The following is a 20,799-nucleotide window of genomic DNA, read 5'->3' on the forward strand; positions in this document are numbered from 1 at the left end:
TAGAAAAACAAACAAAAAAAGAGCATTCTGAAGACCTAGTAGCTTTCCTGTCTCCTGATTCCATTCAGTATCTTTCAAACACATCCCCTAAGTTGTTCATACAGGGCACCCTCCATATAAGGCCTCTAAGATGACCTGCCACTCATGTGGCACAGGGGGCCACCAGCCACCTGGAGCCCAAGTGCTTCCTAAGAGGGCAACCACCCGTCAGACCTGCATCTATTCAGCTCTCGTTATCCACCAGCTAGGATACCATGAGGTTAAAGCTCATGGATCCACTCCCGGCCTGTGTTAGACCCTGGAGCATGTCTCCAGGCTTTTCTTTGCTGTGGTTCTGCATTGAGCTAGGGGTGGCAGGGGTGGAGGGGCCCCGGGGTGGGGTCAGTGAGGGCTCCCCAACCACAGGGGAGGAACTGGGGCACATCCATGCCATGGTCTGCTCTGTGGGCTGACTCTGCAAAAGCTCTAAGGTAAGTTAGACAGGAAAAAAAAAAAACTAACAAACAGGGTATAAGTCAGCTTTTATAAAACATAGTGCGAGAGGACGTGTAACTATCTCCATAACCTCTGCAGGAAGTCGGGAACGACACACCAAGTTAATAAGTGTGCTGACGGCGCGGGAGGGAAGGGCCGAGAACGTGCTTTGTAAAATAATCTTAAAGCAGTGGGCCTACACGTGTCTCTACCTGGAGGCTTCTTAGAATACCCCCTCCCATCACACACATCCACTCCCACACACACACACAGACACTTGAGCACATGTGTCCATGAAGAGCAAGGAGGAGGAGGCTGGGCTTCCCCCAAGGGTGCGGCATGGCCCCCGTCAGGCCGGGGCTCACTGGCCCCCAGCACACAGGCCCCCTCCACCCTGCCGTCTGGGGGCCTCACCTCTCTGTAGTCCTTCTTGGGCTCGTCTTGCCTGGAGCTCAGCGACACGGAGGAGAAGCTGGAGGTGGACGAGCCCTGGCTGATGGAGTCCATGGAGCACTGAGGGGCCTGCACAGACACCTACAGCCCAGCGAGATGGGGGGGTGAGGGCCAGACAGAGGCTGGTCGCGAACGGGGCCGATGAGTGCAGCCCTGCCGTCTTACCTCTGAAGACTTCTGCCTCCTCTCGAAGGACAGATGGTGGGCTTCCATGATGGACAGAATCTAGGACGAAGGGGACGCGGATGAGTCCTGAGATGAGTCACCAAAGTCTCATCACCTGTATGGTGCCCCCCACCTCCTTGGGAGGGCACACAGCCCAGCCAGGCCACAGCAGGCGAAAACCTACTCAGGTTCACACTAAGTTCAACAGGAAGAGCTGGTCTCCCACCAATGGGCTCGGGGGACAAGGCTACCCAGGCACAGAGGAGCCTCAGAGGCTGCCTGGTCCAGCCTGGGCTGGTTGTGCACAGGCCTAAAACACGGCCTTTCCACTGGCGCCCAGGGGCCGCAAGTGAGAGCAGCTCAGAGCCGAGCAGGATGGCATCTGCTTCTTCTGTCTGCAGATCTCCCTCTGGAAGGGCCTTGGGGAGAAGCTCCAGGACAGAGGTGCCCTCAGCCCCTCATGGGCATCTCCAGCCAAGGGTGGCCTCACGCAGTCCCCCAGTTCTGGCTGCTGCAAAGCTGAGAACCCGTGAGGGCATGGGCAGCTGAGCCTGCTCCCCTCCCCCGGGCCAGAAGCAGGGATTTAAACCTCTGAAAACTTGGATCCGAAAACTCCGAAAACTAGGTCTTACACTGTGCCCTTATCACACACACACACAATAATAATAGTAAACAAAGAGGGCAGAGGGGTGGAAACATCTGGAGGTGATGCATCTGTTCACAGCATAGACTGTGGTGCTGGTCTCATGGGTGTGGACTTACCTCCAAACCCATCAAGTTGCATATGCTAAATGTGTACAGCTTTCTATATGGCATGCATACCTCAATGAAATTGAAAGTGAAGTCACTCAGTCGTGTCCAACTCTTTGTGACCCTATGGACTATAGCCCACCAGGCTCCTCCATCCATGGGATTTTCCAGGCAAGAACACTGGAGTGGGTTGCCACTTCCTTCTCCAGGGGATCTTCCTGATCCAGGGATCTAACTCAGGTCTCCCGCATTGCAGGCAGACTTTTTACCGTCTTGAGGAGCTTTCTGTATGTCACTCATACCTCAATAAAGTGGTTTAAAAACAAAAACTGGTACTCCTAGAAGACAGGAAGGAACTAAAAGAACTCCCTAGATGAGGGCTGGGAATGATCCAGAGGCGAAAGTAGGGCCTGTGCAAAGAGAGACATCCGGAGACCTGCATGGAAACAGAATCACCTGCGCGAGCCACCAGCCAGGCTGGTCTGGACATCAGGACCACGGATGGCCAGGGCAGGTGGCCCTCTGCTCCCCCGGCTTGTTGGTCAAATGCTTCTCTGTGGGCATCCCTTCAACAGGGTTGCTGCCACAAGGCATACAGGCCTGGCCTCTGGAAGGACCCCCGCATCCCCCACCCACTTGCAAGTGAGCACTGCATGACATGTGGCCCCAAACTACGTGTGTCCAGAAGTTACTGGCAGGAAAGGGTAGTAGTTCGCTGACAAATCATTTATGGAGGAAACCATACCCAATGACGTTCAGAGCTGGCCGACTCAGAACAAGGTTTCAGGCGCTGAGGGTGCAGGAATGGGGAACAGAGCTGATGCTGCCGTCCCCATGCCCTGCCCCTGCTCTCCCTGGCCAGAGCCACCGCCCCATCTCCTCTCACTCTATCTGCTCACAAGCCAACAGCCCTCAGAGGCAAACTCTGCAGGAGCAGCTCTTGGTAGGACACTAAGAAAAACTCCTACTAAGATGGAAAATAATGTGACTGCATGAACCTCATTAACCACCAGATGTGGTGCGCAGCACAGCGGGTATGCGTGAGTGCTAGCCTTGGGGACCAACGCACAGTTTGGACAGCACAGCAGAGACCTGATCTGCGGATGGTGATAGATTTTTTTAAGTCATACTGCCGCTCTGAGAGGAAAAACGCTACCTTTGAGTTTAACGCACACTTGAGGGGCGTTTCCTTCAGCCTGTTCTGGATCTCCGTGGACGCCCCGTTCTGCAACAAGGTCTCGATGATGCCCTGGTAACCCCAGCGGGCAGCGATGTGCAGGGGGGTGTCTCCTTTCTCGTTACCAATGTCCAGTCTGCAGGTCTGCACGTCAAAGTAGACCAGAGCCTTCACGCACTGCGAACAGAATGGGAGAGGACCCCGTGAGCTCACATGCCAGGCCCCCGGCAGATCTGCGCACCCTGCAGCCTCAGCCCGAATCCCGACTTGATCCAGGTGCCATCTGCCAAGCAAACATTCAGTAATAGAACATTACACCTCCAGGGTTCCAGGTAACCTGATCAGGACACATCATTTTTATTTTTTAAGAACCCAACTGCCAATCAACTAGAATGGCTGAATAAACTGTCGCATATCATGTGTAGCAAGGAGTTCCCAGAGTAGGCCCGACCATCATCCCTTGAGAGGCCAGCCTGTAAGTCTGGCCCTAGACTGGCCAAGTTCCTTGGGAGCTTGGATATGAGGACCGTTCTCACAGTGCCCTGACTGATAGATACGATGGACTCATTAGGCCTAAACTGTTTGTCCAACAGTGGTTTATGCTGAACACCTGCTGCTCTTCTGGGAGTCTGGAATTTGAAACATGCTAGGCAGAGGCGGTTCACACTACCAGCCTCCAACCAAAATCTTGAGCACTGAGTCCCTGATGAGCTTCTGGTGGAGAACACCGTGCACGTGTTGTTACGCTGCCGGACGAATAAGTGTGTCCTGAGCGACTCCACAGGGAGCGACTCTTGGAAGCCTGTACCTGCTTTCCTCCAGGCTTCATCCTTGGACCTTCCCCTTGGCTGGTTTTGCTCTGTGTCCTTCCACTACAACAAATCAGAGCTGTGAAGCGACTGGATGCTGAGTCCTGTGAGCCTTCCTAGTGAGTCACCGAGCTGCGGAGTGGCCTCAGGGACCCTGACACAATACACGTGACAGATTATTGTGTAACAATTACAGAATGGGCTAGATCTACATTGATTGACCTATAAGATGTCCACAATGTAGTGAGTTAGGAAAATAAGCTGCATAAAAATATGTCAGGGGGACTTCCCTGGTGGTCTAGTGGTTAAGAGTCTGCCTTCCTATGCAGGGGATGCAGGTTCGATCCCTGGTCAGGGAACTAAGATCCCACATCGTATGTATGTCTGTGCTGAGTTGCTCAGTCATGTCTGACTCTTTGCAACCCCATGGACTGTAGCCCACCAGGCTTCTCTCTCCATGGGGTTTCCCAGGCACGAATACTGGAGCGGATTGCCATTTCCTTCTCCAGGGGATCTTTCCCACCCAGGGATCGAATCCATGTCTTCTGTGTCTCCTGCATTCCAGGCAGATTCTTTACTTGCTGAGCCATCCTACATGCCGCAGGGCAACTAAGCCCTCGAACTGCAACAAGAGACCCCGTACATCACAAAGACCTGATGCAGCCAAATAAGAATAAAATTTTTTTTTAACATGTGTAGAGTATGACTTCATTTTCACTCCTCAACCACTTAGCCCTTTGTCTGTATAAATCTACCTGTATATCACCGTGGAGAGAAGCAAGGGAGAGAGTGGTTAGGAAAAAAAACAAACACACAGTTAAATATTAAGCAAAAATAGAAATGGTAAAATTCCTTGATATTACCACTAAAATATAAAATGTAAAGACTGAGTGTGAACAAAGGCAAGAAGCAGATGGCAGCAGGGATGATGCACAAGATTTCAGGAGAAGACAATGGGCAGTTATGTTTTAGATTTCTGTTATTTCAATATAGCATCTATAATATGCTTTTAAATTTTTTAATTAAAAAAATAATACACCAAATGTTCCAATAATTGTCAACATAAAATATAACATGCAACAAATGTGAAATTCACATTTCTCCTCCAGTGAGAAAGGGTAAGGCACCCTCCCCGGGGACAGCAAGGACCACTTACGTCTTCGTGGCCGTAGGTGCAGGCCAGGTGCAAGGGGGTGTTACCATTGTTGTCTTGCACTTCGGCACTGGCTTTGTAGTGCATCAGCAACAGCTTCCAAGGAAGAGGAGAGAGCAGTGAGCGCCAGTGAGCAGGACAGGGCAGGTCTGGAGCCCTCCGGGAGCACGGCCTAGGGTCTTACAGGGGGTTGTTGCCCAGTCTCCTTTTTCAACCTTATCTACTTACATTACAATTAAAATTATATCAGCCCTATAATGGAAACCAATCTGAAAAAGAATATATACTATAGGGATTTCCCTGGTGGTCCAGTGGTTGCTGCTACTGCTGCTAAGTTGTGTCAGTCATGACACAAAATCACTGGTTTAGTAGCTGCTTCTGCTAAGTCACTTCAGTCGTGTCCGACTCTGTGCGACCCCATAGACGGCAGCCCACCAGGCTCCCCCATCCCTGGGATTCTCCAGGCAAGAACACTGGAGTGGGTTGCCATTTCCTTCTCCAATGCATAAAAGTGAAAAGTGGTTAGGACAACACATTTCCGCTGAAAGGGGCCTGGGTTCAATCCCTGGTCAAGGAACTAAGATCCTGCATGCCGCAGCCAGAAAATAAAGAAAAAATTACACACACAAAAAAAGTACCTGGCCCTGGGCCTGGTGCTTAATAAGTCAGTGAAGGTTAGCTCCCCACAACCCCAGGGCACTGAGTCTTGTGTGCAATGTCAGACATATACTGGCCTAAAAAAATTAAAATTAAAAAGGTAAAAAGAAGATTGTACACTATAAATACACTACATACACACACATATATATATAACTGAATCACTTTGCTGTACACCTGCAACGTATGCATTGTAAATCAACTATACTTCAATTACACAAAAAAATTGAAAAAATTGAAAAAATAAAAGCAAAAAAAGTATCACTCATCTTTCCTGTGAAAAAGTTTAGAGATCATTAAAACAAAAAAGAGTGGATATATGTATATGTATAACTGATTCACTTTGCTGAAACTAACACAACATTGTAAATCAACTATACTCCAATAAAAACTCTAAAAAGAAAAACAACCCCCATCAATCACTAGCAGGAACTCAGGAATGGAGGCACTTTACGTACCAAACAACTTCAGTTGAAATCGAAACATCACTGACTGGGTTTTGCTTTCCAGTTTCTGGACTGTCTTCTCACCGTAGGTATTAAGTCTAAGGGAAAATCCATGTTGGGGCTCTATCTAAAATATTTCTATTATCTGGGGGGGGGGGGTGCCCTTCTTACCGCGGATTACCGTGACGTTTCTAATCTACACCTAACAGTTTTGGCCCAGCAGACTCTGGGGGAGGCGCCTGAGACCCCAGGCTCGCCGAGATCCCACATGGCACAGAGGAGAGGCCAGCCCTGCAAGGCCTTGAGCAGAGCGCAGCTGCTCACCGTCACACTCTGATAGCCCTTCTGACACGCAAGGTGGAGGGGGGTGGAGCCGTGGTAGTCCGTGGCGTTTACCACTGCGCCCTTGGAAACCAGGAGGTCGATGAGGGACGCCTGCCCTGCAGAACAGAAGGGAAAAGCGTGGGCTTTCTGAAACCAGTGAGCAAAGCCACGGCTTTCTTTCACCCTCTCATCTGCTGGCACGGGTCGTGCCAGGAGGTATCTTTCTGCGTCGGGGGAACCAGAGCTAACGTCAAGTCACACGCTGCAGACTCTGGACACCCTGGGGTAATGCTTCCCCTCTGGAGGGAGCTCGGCCCCACCCCCACCTAACACCCCTGCCGCAGCCACAGAAGGTAGGAGAAAGGAGCCTTAGATGTCCACAGAAGAGTCCATGGTGCATCACTTCACAGGATGGAATATTGCGCAACCATGAAAAGAAAATACTGACATGGAGAAATGTTCTTACATATCACCTAGTGAAAAAAAGCACCCCACAGTGTGAGCCCCACAATATCATATCTTTTCTATACACACACACTCAAGCATGGTGACGTTTCAGTCATGGATCAAAACAATCTTTAGACGACTGCAGGGTCGCAAGAGTATACAGATGCTGTGTTTTCTACCTTGAATGTGCAGTTTTATTTGACTGTGCACTTTAAAAGACAGAGAACTAAATTCAGTATCCTATGATAAATCATGATGGAGAAGAATATAGAATAAAAAATAAATTAAAGATAGTAATTTTTTTTTTAACAGGAATATAAGAACCTTAATTCTGAGGTCAGTCTCATAGTCCAGATTCAAGCCTTCCCTGGCTGGACCACCAGCCCAGAGCAGTGTCAGGCATCCACACAGCCCAGACACATGCTCTTCCAGCCCGGGGACAGCACATGAAGGTCCTGGGGTTGGGGGCCTGTGATACAATCCCTTCCACCACCCCACATCACCTCCCCCAGCAGCTACACTCTGCTGGGGCACCCTCGGCCCCCATCCCTCTGCCTTGAGAGCACAGAGGCCAGACCACATACCACAGAGGGCAGCCACATGAAGCGGTGTGTGACCCCTGTCATCTCTGGAGAATGGAGTGACAACTGAGGGGTCATTCAGCCTCCTAAAAGGGAAAGAGAATACAGAGAAATAGACTGAGGCATGGACATGCTGGGGTCCTGGGACCAGAAGACAGACCTCTGGTGTGATCCAAGCTGGGTCTCCTCTACAGCGTCCTGGAGAGCACCAACCACGGCTTCCGCCGGGACCCTCCGCACACCCAGCCCTCCAGGCTTTGACACCCAGCCAAAGAGCCCGATAAAGATAAGGGAAAACGGAAAAGGTTGTGGGGAGGAGCTGATAGTCCTCCCTGCGAAAACCTACTTTCCGAGGTTGGGGCAGGCCCTCTGCCCGCCTCCCTAGGTTAAGCAGCCCAACAGGATGCTAAGTATTTTTATTTCATCTGATTCTCCAAAGAGGTGGCGGTTACCATCTCCACTTTACAGCGGAAGCAGCAGAGTGCAGCAAGGATAAGTTCCTTATTCCAAATTGCACAGTGAACGAGGGGGAAAGTTCCGCCCAGGCCCGAGTCTCCCCCTTCCTGGCGCAAAGGGGCCCTCTTACCCAGAGACAAGTTTCTCACAGTCATCACAGAAACACAGAGGGTGGCACATCGTTTGGACGGCATCTTTATCTTGGTCTTCCTGACTCAGCAGTCTCTCCACTTCCTTCTGGTTACCTGATGCAATATGCTAAAAAGCAACATCAACAACACTGTTGATTTGAAGGAACGATTCCTTCTCTAAACTGTGAATTTTTGAAGCATCCTTACAGAAACATGTATCTATGTGTGTGCACTTAGTAGCTCACTTGTGTCTGACTCTGCGACCCCAGGGACTGTAGCCCGCCAGGCTCCTCTGTCCATGGGGATTCTCCAGGCAAGAATACTGGAGTGGGTTGCCAGGCCCTCCTCCAGGGGATCTGCCCACCCCAGGGACTGAGCCCAGATCTCCTGCATCGCAGACAGATTCCTTACCATCTGAGCCCCCAGGGAAGCCCATCAATGTGTGGATGGATGCAATGACTTGTTCTCTGGGACTTGTTTCAAAATGATTTGGATGGATGGCGAAAGTGGGGCCAGGGGATAGAAATGAAACACGATTAGGGAGATGGCTACACGGAGGTTCGTTCATCATACTACTCTCTCTTAGTTTTGCAAATGTTAGGATTTTTCCCTAACTAAAATAACGACAGTCTCACAAAAGTTGCAGAGCAACAGGCATAGGGGGGACAATCCACCCTGAGGGTCAGCGTAGATTCTGACCCTTCTTTTAGGTTACAATTGTCTTACAATCTAATAGAGCCTTGGCTTTCAGAAGAGCTGCCATTAGTAGGAGACTCCTGCTAACTGCAGGGCTCACCTCTGTGACTCCCGGATGCTTCCTATATGGAATGAGACTTTTGGGGGCGCAGAGCTCATGGAACCCACTCTGGCTGGTGGCCTCCTGATGACTGCCCTCCCAGGGCACCTCGCCAGCCTCCCCGTGGTAGATCAGATCTGAAGAGGGAGCCTCCTGCACTGCCTGGGGGTCAAGCCACCAGCAGGTGCTGTGTTCCCAGCCCAGCGCGGTCACACAGGTGTCTATAATGCAGGTTCCTGGAGCTGAGAAGAGGCACTGATTCTGGCAGAGCTGCCAGTGAGGTGCCACTGAGCAGATGGTGAAGAACAGGCCATGTTTTGCTGAATGGAGAGAGGAGGACAGCCGGGCAGAGGGTTCCACTCACAGGGGCCCAGTCCAGCAGGGCTGCAGCACAGCTCACATCAGAGAAGACGGGCAGCAAACTGATCCCATGAGACCCCAGCATCCCTACCGCCTCCTTGAGCACAAAATGGACTTCGGTGTTGAACTATGCAAACCACCCTGATGGCTTCTACAGAGACTCAAGAGGCGAGGAAAGATGGAGAGCTCCTGGGACTTCCCTGGTGGCCCAGTGGCTAAGACTCCCAATGCAGGGGGCCCGGGTCTGATCCCTGGTCAGGGAACTAGATCTCACATGCTGAAACTAAGACCCAGCAGCAGCCAAATAAACAAAAATAAATAGATATTAAGAAATAGAAGACGGAGCACCCCTCGCACATCTGCACCCCCAGGACCTCCCGTATCTTACCTGAAACAGGCAGTCGATGGGCGTGGAGGTCAGCTGAGACAGTAAGCTCATTCTCTGCTTCAGGAACAGTCTGTCACCAAATCCCTCCGACTCCTGCAGGAAAAGCCGATAAGCCATGTTATCACACAGCATGAGCTGCAGTGCAGGTCCTTGAAAACAGAGGACCCAGGACGATCAGTGCCATCTCCCACAGAACGGGCCCGGCGGCGCCTCTCCCCGCCCCCACTGAGCTGCACAGCAGACCCTCATCAGGCTGGGAGAGGGGCTCCCCATTTACCTCTCTGGGAAGCGGGGCTCTGACAATGAATACCCAGCAGGGATGTGGGAGGTGGACAGTGTACTGGCTGTGAGTGTGTGTGTGTGAGTGTATGTGAGTGTGTGTGAGTTTGTGAGTGTGTGTGTTTGAGTGTGTTTGTGTGTGTGTGTGTGTGCATGTGTAGAATGTAGCATCTCTAAGTGTGGAATGTGGCATGCACACAGCACTATCGTCCCCAAGGCAACCTAGGTTGTCCTGGCCTCCCCCGCCTCTCACAATATCTGTCCTAATGCCTGCAGAGCTCTGTCCCTGCGTTTTATCTGGGCCCACAGACAGGAGACCCAGAGGAGGAAATGGCAACTCATTCCAGTATCCTTGCCTGGAGAATCCCATGGACAGAGGAGTCTGGCAGGTTATAGTCCATGGGGTCACAAAGAGTCGGACACAACTGAGCGACTGAGCTCACACAGACAAGAGAACCATTTGACAGGCTGGTCTGCGCATCTCAGCAACAGAGAGAAGGGCTGTGCTTCTTGAACAAACATATTGAAACATCAGACAACACGGCCCCTTGGCCCAAATTCCAACAAACCCCTGGGTCCACCCCAATGAATAAACTTCATCGTGCAGATTAATTTTCACCTAGATACAAAAATCCAAACAAATATTCTTACTTTATGAAGTCATTTCTAGAGAGACACTCAATGCTCACTTAAGCACCTGTGACTACATTTTCTGGTGACAAATGAACTTCCTTGGAAAGAATGCTGGCGGAAGGTGGACAGAGTTGTTCCCAGCCAGCTGCTGCCAGAACTCACCAAACCCTGACAAAATAATGGGATCAGCTCTCTGTGGCCCTCTAAGTTCTGACGTAGGTGGTCCCGTTAAAAATAAAGCTGCCAACACTTCTGGGGTCCACCACCAATCAGGGCCCCTCACACCAGCCACCCTCACAGGGTTGTGTTGGCAAACAACAACCCCTCAGTATTACAGCCGCCTTTGCTCCCGTTGGTATCTGCTGCATAAAGCTCTATCGACTGTTTCATTTAGTGATTTACAGCTGAGCAGCTTAGGGTCAGAGAAACATCAAAGACCTTCTTGCTCAGGGAAACCTGGGGCTCTTTCCTCCACTTGGGGTGACTGTTTACAGGCCAGTGATGAAAACAGACAGATCTTCTAAGATCGAATCTTCAGGGAAGAAGGACCAGAAGAGATAGCACATCAGCTAAGACCAATTTGGGAAAAGGGTGAACCCTATTTATTGGAAGCCCAGTAAAGCAGGGGTGAGCCAAAGCCTGCAGAGCTGGAGCAGAGAAGGCTGGAAACACTACTTGGGTTCTGCCCTGTTTTTTTCTGTCCACAAAGGTAAAAGTCACTCCAGTAATGGTTATTTTCCAAAAGTTCAAGCCTTTGCTAATGAACATACTTAAAGAATGTTTATAGTCATTTCAACAAGGATTATGTCTTGGGGAGAAAATTTCCATGAAACTACATTAAAGTATATATAGTCAATAGGAAAACATTATTTGATTTAGAAACACTTAATGCTTTTCAGAGACCTCACCTGCTGTTTAGAGATACACTTGGGCTCTTTCCCCAGGAAATACCACCACTGAGCAGCTGTGACCTCATACACTTCTAGATGGAGCTGCACTGAGGCAGAGGCAACGCCACAGACGAAATCCCAACGCTGACATCACACATGACAAGTAAGCCTCAACGCCTGCTCTGTCCATACAGGCGAAGGCAGGCAGCTCTCGGGTCTGATCCCCTCAAGACCCAAGGGCCGGGCTCCACCGCTGGCCATGAAGATGATGTAACCTTGTCCCAAGTCCGGGGTATCGACCAGCCTTCGCCTGGGAAGGCAGGACCAGCTGGTCTGACAGCCCAGACCAGAGGGGCACACTGGGCTGTGTACCCACCTTGCCCATCCAAGTTAACAGCCAGCCTTGGGGCGATCCATACAGAATATACCAGAGAATCAGGAAACGGGGACATCCAGATGAGGAGTGTTGCAAGAGCAAGGAAGTGCATCAGTTATCACTTCATAAGCTGAAAAGGCACTTTCAAATATCCCATTTAAGGACCTCTCTGCTGGTTAAGTGGCTAAGACTCAGAGCAATGAAGACTGAAGGTCCGGCATGCCACAACTAAGACCCAACCCAACCAAACTAAAATAAATATTTAAAAATATATATACATCTCATTTGCTCCTCACAACCATCCTGCAGGGGTGAAATATACAACATGCTCCGAGCGTAGACAGGAGAATGGACAGAGGCTCAGAGAGACAGACTCGTTCAAGGACTAGTTTCCAACACACACCAGCACGTGAGGTCCCCCATCACATACTCCCCTGATCCCACTTGGAACATTTTCTGAAGGCAAAGCAGGTGTGAGAAGCTGAGCGATGGTGTCCGGTCAACCACCTCTTTATTCTCTGGCCAAAGGCCTTCAAGGGCTGGCCATCCGGCCTACACGCCACGGGAAGCGAGACAGCAGGATGGCTACAGGATAGGAAGGGGCCAGCAAGGGGACAGGAGCACCTTCAAGAAGCGGGTGCCTCCCTCCAGGTGACAAGGCCCCATCGAGGAGTACGAGGCGAGGCCTCTGCAGGGCAGTGGGTCCAGGAGAGGAAAGCAATCAGAGGGAAAGGACCAGAAGGGCAGGGCCGTGATGGAAAACCTCCCCAGGCAGGCACCATGGGAACAACGTTCCTGGAACCTCACACCAGACAATTCAACCTAAGACATCTCACGGCCCAGCTCTGGAAGTGAGTGGCATTTCTGACTCTGTGGACACATGTGTATACAGAGGCACCCATGTATACCACATGGACATTCTGAATGTCAATGGTTTCTCCTGAATTAGAAGCAACTTCTCTTGAGAGTCGCACAAGACCCACGGGAGATGAGATGCATGCATGCTAAGTTGCTTCAGTTATGTCTAACTCTTGCACAGCCTCTAATTTTACCTGTGTGTGTGTGTGCTTATATTCATGCACGCCTGCTTAGTCGTGTCCAACTCTTTGTGACCCTATGGACTGTAGCTCACCAGACTCCTCTGTCTATGGGATTTCCCAGGCAAGAATACTTGAGTGGGTTACCATTTTCTCCTCCAGGGGATATTCTTGACCTAGGAATCAAACCTGTGTCTCCTGCATTGGCAGGGCGATTCTTTACCACTAAGCCACCTGGAAAGCTCCTATGTATATGTATGGGTGATCAAATCAAACCCAGACAAGAGCAGAACTTAATTCTTCAGCAAGTACCAGGATAGTCGGGCTATGTGCCAACAGTGCAGCAGAAACTCAAATTTTGGTTAAAAATATAATTGTGTAAGCACAGAAAAAGACATCTACTAAAATGTTAATAAAAGTCATTCGCAGCTAATGTGCTTATGGGGGCTTTTGCTGTCTTCACTGCAACTTTTTATATATCAAATATTACTTATAAGCAAATATTAGTCTTCTAATCAGAAAAAAAAGAAAACTATCCTTTCTGGAGAAAGACACAGTATGCAGTGTTATCTACAATATCATTTCAATTGTGTAAGATATACATGGCAAAGAAAAAGACTGGAAAATACATAAACGTGTTAACAATGAATGAATTCACGGAACTGCTTGCACCCGAGTGTCCCCATTTGAACAGCCCTATGTTCTTTTTCAGATGTTTCAACTTGTCATTACTTTGGGGAGCTTTCAACATCAGGGGTACATTAACATTGAGTGTGAATGTTCAATCCTTGGGGCTCTGGGTTTTTAATACAGAAATCTCTCTATTCGATTGATTTCAACTTTGCAATTTCTGTGAGTACTGTCACGTTTTGGTGGTGGGTATAATGCGAAGTAAATCAGCAGTGCAATCTTGGCTTAAGCCTCTCACAGTTCTCGTGGGAATATAATCGCCTCTGCCAGTCTAAGTTCATCAACGAATCAAGGAAATGACAATAGGGTCGCTGAGTCCTTAAAACTGCAGACGTTACTAATCTCATCTCTTGCCCAGCATGATCAGGGTACCCCAGTTCACCACTTCTGGTGCCCCCTTCTGCCCATGTGCATTCGAGGATGACCAGGATTCATGAAGCAGGAGATCACTGAAGTGAGAGCCAAGGATGACCTGCCACCTTCACAGCCTACCGGCTGCTACGTGTTCAGTCTTCTCTTGGGAGAGCATCTCCGATCCTCCTCCTCCACACCACCCTGAGAACCCCGCTGCACACACCACGGCACCCACAGAGGAAGGGCAGGACAGGAGGGAGCTCTTACTGGCTTAACAGAGAGGCTTCCCTGCCGAATATATTCGATTGCAGCCTCGATCGAGGTCAGGCAGTATCCCAGTTCATCTTTGGCTGAGCTGCTAAATCTGAAGTTTTTGATGTAACTCAAGTTTGCCATCCTAATAAAAAGAAGAAAACAGTTTAATTTCTATATACCCCCATTAACACTTCGGTAGAAATGATGCTACTGGCTTGGTCACAAAGTTGGTCAGCTCTGGGGAGCTAAGGCTGCTTGCCCTGGGATCTTTATTTAGAGGAAGTGCAATTAGGGAAATAATTGGGACTTCCCTGGCAGTCCAGTGGCCAAGACCCTTTGCTCCAATGGAGGTAGCCAGTGTTCCATCGCTGGGCAGGGAACTAACCTAGATCCCACATGCTGCAACCAAGACCCACTATAGCAAAATAAATATTTTTTTAAAAAATGCAAAAGAAGTAAAGCCACTTGTTACTTTCCTGCAATGAGCTAATTTTTAGGAAGCTGATTTTTCCTATGGTGAATTTGGGTTTCTATGAGAAAAGGATGGGCTTTGGAGCCAGACAGAACTGGAGCTCACTTGCCTCTCAGCTGCTGACTAGCTACATGTTCCAGAGAGAAACATAAGATCTCTGGGCCTGTTTCCCCACCTGCAGGTGGAATGACAGACCTAGCTCATACGGGGCACTCAGCTTCCTAGAGTGACACCAGAACCACCCCAGTGCAGTGCTGCCATTTTGAAAAAAGTTATTTTAACAAAAAAAAATATATTACCAATTAGGGATCTCTGTTTTCACAAGCAAATACAACAGGACTGAGAGCAGATCATCAGCACACATGGTCTCCAAGTTAACTGCAAGCGGGAAACACACATTCAGGGCCATCCTGGGACACAAATGGACTGACAGGCATTATCAACCCCCCACCACCGTCCAACCCACAAAACCACAGTCCAGGAAGATGACACATGGGGGGGAAATCCAATCGCACAATTTCCTTTCTAGTGTCCTGAACAGATGTCAGACTCCAGGAGGACACGAATGCTTCCTGAGAACATGTGCAGAAAACAGCCAGCTCTAAGCAGACCCCTCCCCCCCTTGCTACCTGTCCCCTGCAATCCCAGGACAGGGAAAGAGCCCAGGGAAGTCGGTGATGGTGGATACGACTCGAAGGTGTGCCAGGATTACTGCCAGAAGCCTCTTTCCTCCTGAGGTCATTTCCACTTTATACACTGCAGCGTCCAGGGCTGATGGGCAATTTCTCATTGAAATTTTGTTTAAGTAATCCAGTCACACATTTTAAAATTCCAAACGGTGCAAAAGAGCAGACCATGCATGGCTCTCCCATCCGTGCCACCCAGACTTCTTCCCCAGAAGCCACTTCTGTTGCTTCCCATGTATCATTCCAAGAGAGGCTATGATCACCCCACTGTGTCTGTATGTGTACATAGACATATATATATATGGGTATAGAGCCACCTGCTTTGTGCAGTATCCTGGAAGTATACTGTACACACTCCTGTTCATTTTATTTAATACACTTCGAAAAGCATCCCTACTGGCCCACAAAGATTTGCCTTCTCATTAATTTTTTCATAGCTTATTCTGTTTTTACTTTTAATAATGGAAAATTTTAAATATATATACAATTAGAACAACCTAACAGTTGAACTCCCCTATACCCATCACCAGCTTAGCTTGTTTTTGAGGCCACTGCTTCTCCATCAGCATTTACTTACCTAAAGATGCCTAACCTACCCCCCTACCCCCTACCCCCATTACTAGGCACCCACTCTGCAGAACAGGCTCCGGGGTGCTCACACGGGAATACTCCACTACACATCAGCCCATCTCTATGGCCCTTTAAGATGGCACTGCTCCTCAACAGATGTTTGCATCTGGACTTTTGCAGCCCTGAGCACACACCTCTCTGGCTGGGAGACTGGGTGATCAGCTGCACCACCTTCCGCAAACAAGCCAGCTTCTGCTGCGGGGACGTGCACCTGTTCAGCTGAGCCAGCTCCCTCTTCGCTCGAGGTATATTGAAGCTGCAAAGTGATTTGGGAAGTGACCATGTAAGACCACAGCGTGAAGGCCCTCCTTCTTGGTAATCACAAACCTCAGATTTACATTTCTCACGGCAAACCATAAGTAACGGCAAACAGAAATAGACACTCAGAAGTAATCTGAGACAGCAGTAAAACCCAGCAGCTTTCAAGGTCTCAAGCACTGTCAGGTGATGTAGCTGCACCAGAAAATTGGGGGGGGGGGGGGGGGGGGGCGGGAATCAACAATCCTTAGCTTCAGAGTGAAATAGGCCAAAGAGGGGGAAAGAAAAATTAGACCAAGAGATTAGACATTTTTGTATCCTGATGAAACAACTCAAAAGGAGGGGCTCCAGAGAATTTTCTGGCAGTCCAGGGCATGGGACTCCACGCTTCCACCGCAGGGTGGGGTGAGGGTACAATCCCTGATCGGGGAACTGGAATTCTGCAAGCCTCAAGCTGCAGCCAAAAAAAAAAGAAATAAAATCAAAAGCCGGTGCCCCTAAGGCAGGGGGCCCTCAGACCAGCAGGTGACGAGAGATGTCAGTGTGCAAGGCCCACCTGGGTGAGCTGCATGCCCACCCAGAGACCAGCTGTGCACGACCCACCTCCTCTGGCTCCCACCCATCGGCATGCTGGCAGCTGAGTGCAGGAATGTGCCAGCTCTGAAACACCCATCTACCAACTTTAAGCCTTTATCTTTGGTCACAAATAAATGCCCTGCTCCACAGTCTGAACCACGTCAACTAGAGACGACATTGCTCCTGAGGGCCCGCTTCTAGGGGACACAGTGGCCCAGCCCCCGAGGACACCAACGCTGCAGTGTAAACCCTTACCTGAACTCAGGTTTCACACCGATATCCTTCTGCTGAAGATCTTGAAGGCTCCTCGTGATTTTGTTAAAGGCAGCATCCTAACGAGAGATTTTAACGAAGCTTCAAATGTCTGAAAAGGCTTAGAACAGGGCTTCCGTTCTGCATGGTGATGATGGAGAACCTACCTCTGCTGCCTCCATGGTCCCCACGTACTTGAATATCAGGTCGTAAATGTCATGCTGGACGTACATCTGTGAGGTCAACAGGTTCAAGAGTGTGTGTGTGGGAAAGTGGGCAGCATAGGAGGCCCCGGCACTGGCCCTCCTCGCCCCTCACTTCCCGGGCCCCTTACCTCTACTGCCTGCTTCATCAGGTTCATCTGGGCCTCCTGCTTGGCGAGCACCTTCTGGAGGACAAGGAGAGGGCAGTTACAGAGCGTGGACTGGCCTGGGCCAAAGCACAAATCTGTTTTGGTTTTGGTTTTGTTGTTTTAATTGAAGTACAGTTGATTTACAGTATTAATTTCTGCTGGACAGCAAAGTGATTCAGTTATACATATACATACATACATATGTATACACACACATTCTTTTTTCTATATTCTTTTCCATTATGAGAAGATTTTTTTCTATATTCTTTTTCTTTTCTATATTCTTTTCCATTATATACCATTCTTTCCCATGATATTTTTTCATTATGGTTCATCAAAGGATTTTTCTTTAATATGTATTTATTTATTTGGCTGCGCAGGGTCTTAGTTGAGGTACTTGGGATCTTTAATTGTGGCACGTAAACTCTTAACTGTAGCGTGTGGGATCTAGTTCCCTGATCAGGGATCAAACCCAGGCCCTCTGCATTGGGAGCATGGAGTCTTAGCTACTGGACCACTAGGGAAGTCTGTCATAGAATACGGAATGTAGTTCTTTGTGCTATACAGTAGGACTTTGTTGCTTATCCTTTCTATATGTAGTAGCTTACAACTACTAACCCAACCTCTCCCTCCATCCCTCTCCCAACCTCCCCCAGCCTCCCCCTCCATCTCCTCCCCATCCTCCCCCTCCATGCCTCCCCCAACCTCCCCCAGACTCCCCCTCCATCTCCTCCCCATCCTCCCCCTCCATCTCCTCCCCATCCTCCCCCTCCATCCCTCCCCCAACCCTCTCCTCCCTGGCAACCACAAATCTGTCCTCTGTGTCTGCGAGTCTGTTTCTGTTTCGTAGATAAGTTCGTTCATATCATATTTCAGATTCCACGTACAAGTGACATTGCATGGTATTTGTCTTTCTCTTTCTGGCAAGTCTCTCTTTTGCAGGCCATGCTGCTTACCAGGTGGGAGTCCCTCAGCAGCTGCTGGAGGCATTTGGTGTAGAGAGCGTTCACAGAGTCCTGCGGAATACAGAGCAGAGAGAGGCCATCCTCGGAATCTGAGGCCACGACACTGAACCCAGGATGGAGCCAAGAGAATATCTCACAAAATGGATTTCCTGGGCAAAAAGCTCTAAGTCCAAATGCAAGCTTATCAAACTAAGTGTGTGTGTTTTTTTTTTTTTAATTAAGTATGTGATTTTTTTTTTCCAATTTTTTTTTGGGTGTCTATGCATTAAGAGTAGGAAAAAAAATTCCCTTTAGGGTTAACCCAGATGATAACAATATTCATTCTGATACTTCTCTGTAATTTTTCAGGTTTTCTACTGTGCTTATTACTTTTTTAGGTAACAAGAAACATTTAAACAGAATCCAACATTTTGTTGGACGTTTAAATGCTCACTTCAGATATGAAAACATTGGCAACAGAGGCGGCAGCAAAGTGGCAGAGTGATCCTGGCACTCTGAGCCAGGGCATGCCCATGGCGAAGCAGGACTCAGCTACTGACTATGTGATGACGGAGGCTCTTTCGTTCACACTCTCTGAACGTTCGCTGGAAAGAGGCGATGTTCCTGTCAAATCTCTCCGCGTGTCTTCCCAAAAATTCTCTCACATCTTCAATGGTTTTCAGGGGAAAAGAATCTGAGGATGTCGAAGGCTCTTCTGAAAAAAAAAAAGAGACAAGTGGGTCAGGCTGGCTGAAGCCATCACTGTTTCCTGAAGAAAAGAAGTCCCACAACCCTTGGCCCTGCTCCGCCAGCATCTGGGTCACCATCTCCCACAGGAGGAGAGGGATAAGCTTATTTCAAGATCTCACCCAACAGCGGCCCAGGTGGGGGTCCAGGGAGCCTGGCCCTCTTGAAGCCCTTTCCTGGGACAAAAACCTGAATTCTCCGGGATCACAGGCATGGCCTGGGAGGCTCTGGTGACGGAGCCCTGATTCCTGACAATAAGACCTTGGACAGCACTTGGTACATCATTCTCTCAATTTTCCTGGAGCACCGAAGAATTATTATCTGTTGAAAATAATGAGATCTCAGAGAAGCAAGGCAGTGGGGCTCCGAGACTAATAATGCCGTAAGACAGAGTCCTAAAGCTGAGGCCCAGGGACAAAGCCAGGGCCGCCGTTTTGCACAGCTCCAGGGGGTGGCACTCCCACTGAGGTCACATGTAGCCGCACGTGACGTGGCCTCACCCACGTCACGCTGGCTCAAGATGACTTTCCGATCTACGTTCCGGGGGAGTTCCTGTAAGCAGTTATGCAGGTTTCTAGTGGGCTCCTGAATATTTTATGAGATGTTCATAACCACTGTGTCAGGAGGAAGTTTGACAAGCAGGTTTCTCCCAGTCAGGAGAAAGGGGTTTTCTCCCAGAATACCTGAACTCTCTCTCTTTTCCAAAGGATGGGCTATGCACAGTATGCTGAAACTTTCTTCTTTCTCATTGTAGAAAGTTTCTTCAAAAAGAATGGGCACTGAGAGAAGACAGGCGAAACCAGCTCCTAGTTTAATCCTGTTTCCTTGGATAAAGACATCCTAGAACAAGAGACAGGTCACTGCACCAGCAGCCGCTGTGACCACCGACCCCTCTCAGCCTGGCCACCATCAGGCGCTTCACCCTGCCCGCCCACCCACCTCTTCCCCAGTGTGGTTTTCAGGAGGGAACCAATACTTTGATCTTCTTCTTTCCTCCTTGTTCACCGTGTTATGGTGGCTACATAATACCCTGACCAATTTCATATGTCACAACAGAAAAGCATTAAGCCGTTCCCTAGAGAAGAAGAAAGCCTGTATTCTCTGGAAAAAGAAGGTTCTCCTCTCTGAGTAAGAGATCAGAATGACCCAGATGCTGTAACCCAGAGAGGTCGGAGGATGCTCCCAGCACCCCTCCTTGACTCATCACTCTGGCCGTGACTGGGGTGCCCGGGGAAGACCAGCCACAGTGAGCCTGGTGCTTCTGTTCTCCTGGTAGATTTGGGTCCCAGGAAGTGAACAAGTAAACGGATGCACAGCTGTGGTGAGCAGAACCCTGCAGGAAAACAGCAGCCTGCTCAGGGGCCACAGGACTGCACACTCCCCTCTTCCAGGCTGGCACTCTGCACTCAGCTCCTGTCCCACCCCAAGCACCCAAAAGCCCTGGCTAAACCAGTGTGGGCCCCCACTGCTGACTATGGGGAGGCTGGGGACCACAGCCATTCCTGACCAGGGACGGAACTTACCCCTCTCAGAAACTATCTGCTTCCACTTAAAAAAACACACACACACACAAGAAAATGCCTACCCCAAAGTTAACATCAACCATGAGACAGACAGATGTCACATACCTCCTGACCCAAAGTACTGAGATAAAACACCCGCCAGTAGGCATTCTAACTGAAAATGCTTAACTGTGATCTAACCAAGGCAAACATCAAAGAAACCCACACTGAGGGAGAGTTTACAAAGGAAGACAAAAATGTCAATGTCATTAAAGACAGACCGAGAACTGTTCCAAAAG

The 20,799-nt window shown here is 49.3% G+C and overlaps 1 protein-coding gene across 4 annotated transcripts in view; it reads right to left on the minus strand.

Annotated features, from left to right (window-relative positions):
• The window catches only part of ANKRD27 (ankyrin repeat domain 27), a 59,895-nt gene that overhangs the window by 18,766 nt on the left and 20,330 nt on the right, over positions 1 to 20,799 (minus strand). For 3 of the 4 annotated variants that reach the window (XM_018062261.1, XM_018062260.1, XM_018062259.1), the window contains exons 4-20: positions 19,682 to 19,838; positions 18,812 to 18,966; positions 18,264 to 18,323; positions 17,290 to 17,343; positions 17,123 to 17,188; positions 16,959 to 17,035; positions 16,004 to 16,125; positions 14,853 to 14,931; positions 14,094 to 14,223; positions 9,568 to 9,660; positions 8,023 to 8,150; positions 7,440 to 7,522; positions 6,409 to 6,524; positions 4,985 to 5,077; positions 2,999 to 3,196; positions 1,093 to 1,152; positions 889 to 1,008 (exon numbers count right to left, since the gene is read on the minus strand). In XM_018062261.1, the coding sequence (XP_017917750.1) occupies positions 889 to 1,008; positions 1,093 to 1,152; positions 2,999 to 3,196; positions 4,985 to 5,077; positions 6,409 to 6,524; positions 7,440 to 7,522; positions 8,023 to 8,150; positions 9,568 to 9,660; positions 14,094 to 14,223; positions 14,853 to 14,931; positions 16,004 to 16,125; positions 16,959 to 17,035; positions 17,123 to 17,188; positions 17,290 to 17,343; positions 18,264 to 18,323; positions 18,812 to 18,966; positions 19,682 to 19,838 (1,791 nt within the window). The other variant, XM_013971274.2, reaches the window with a different exon arrangement.

Source organism: Capra hircus, chromosome 18, assembly GCF_001704415.2.
Source record: "Capra hircus breed San Clemente chromosome 18, ASM170441v1, whole genome shotgun sequence".
NCBI lineage: Eukaryota > Metazoa > Chordata > Mammalia > Artiodactyla > Bovidae > Capra > Capra hircus.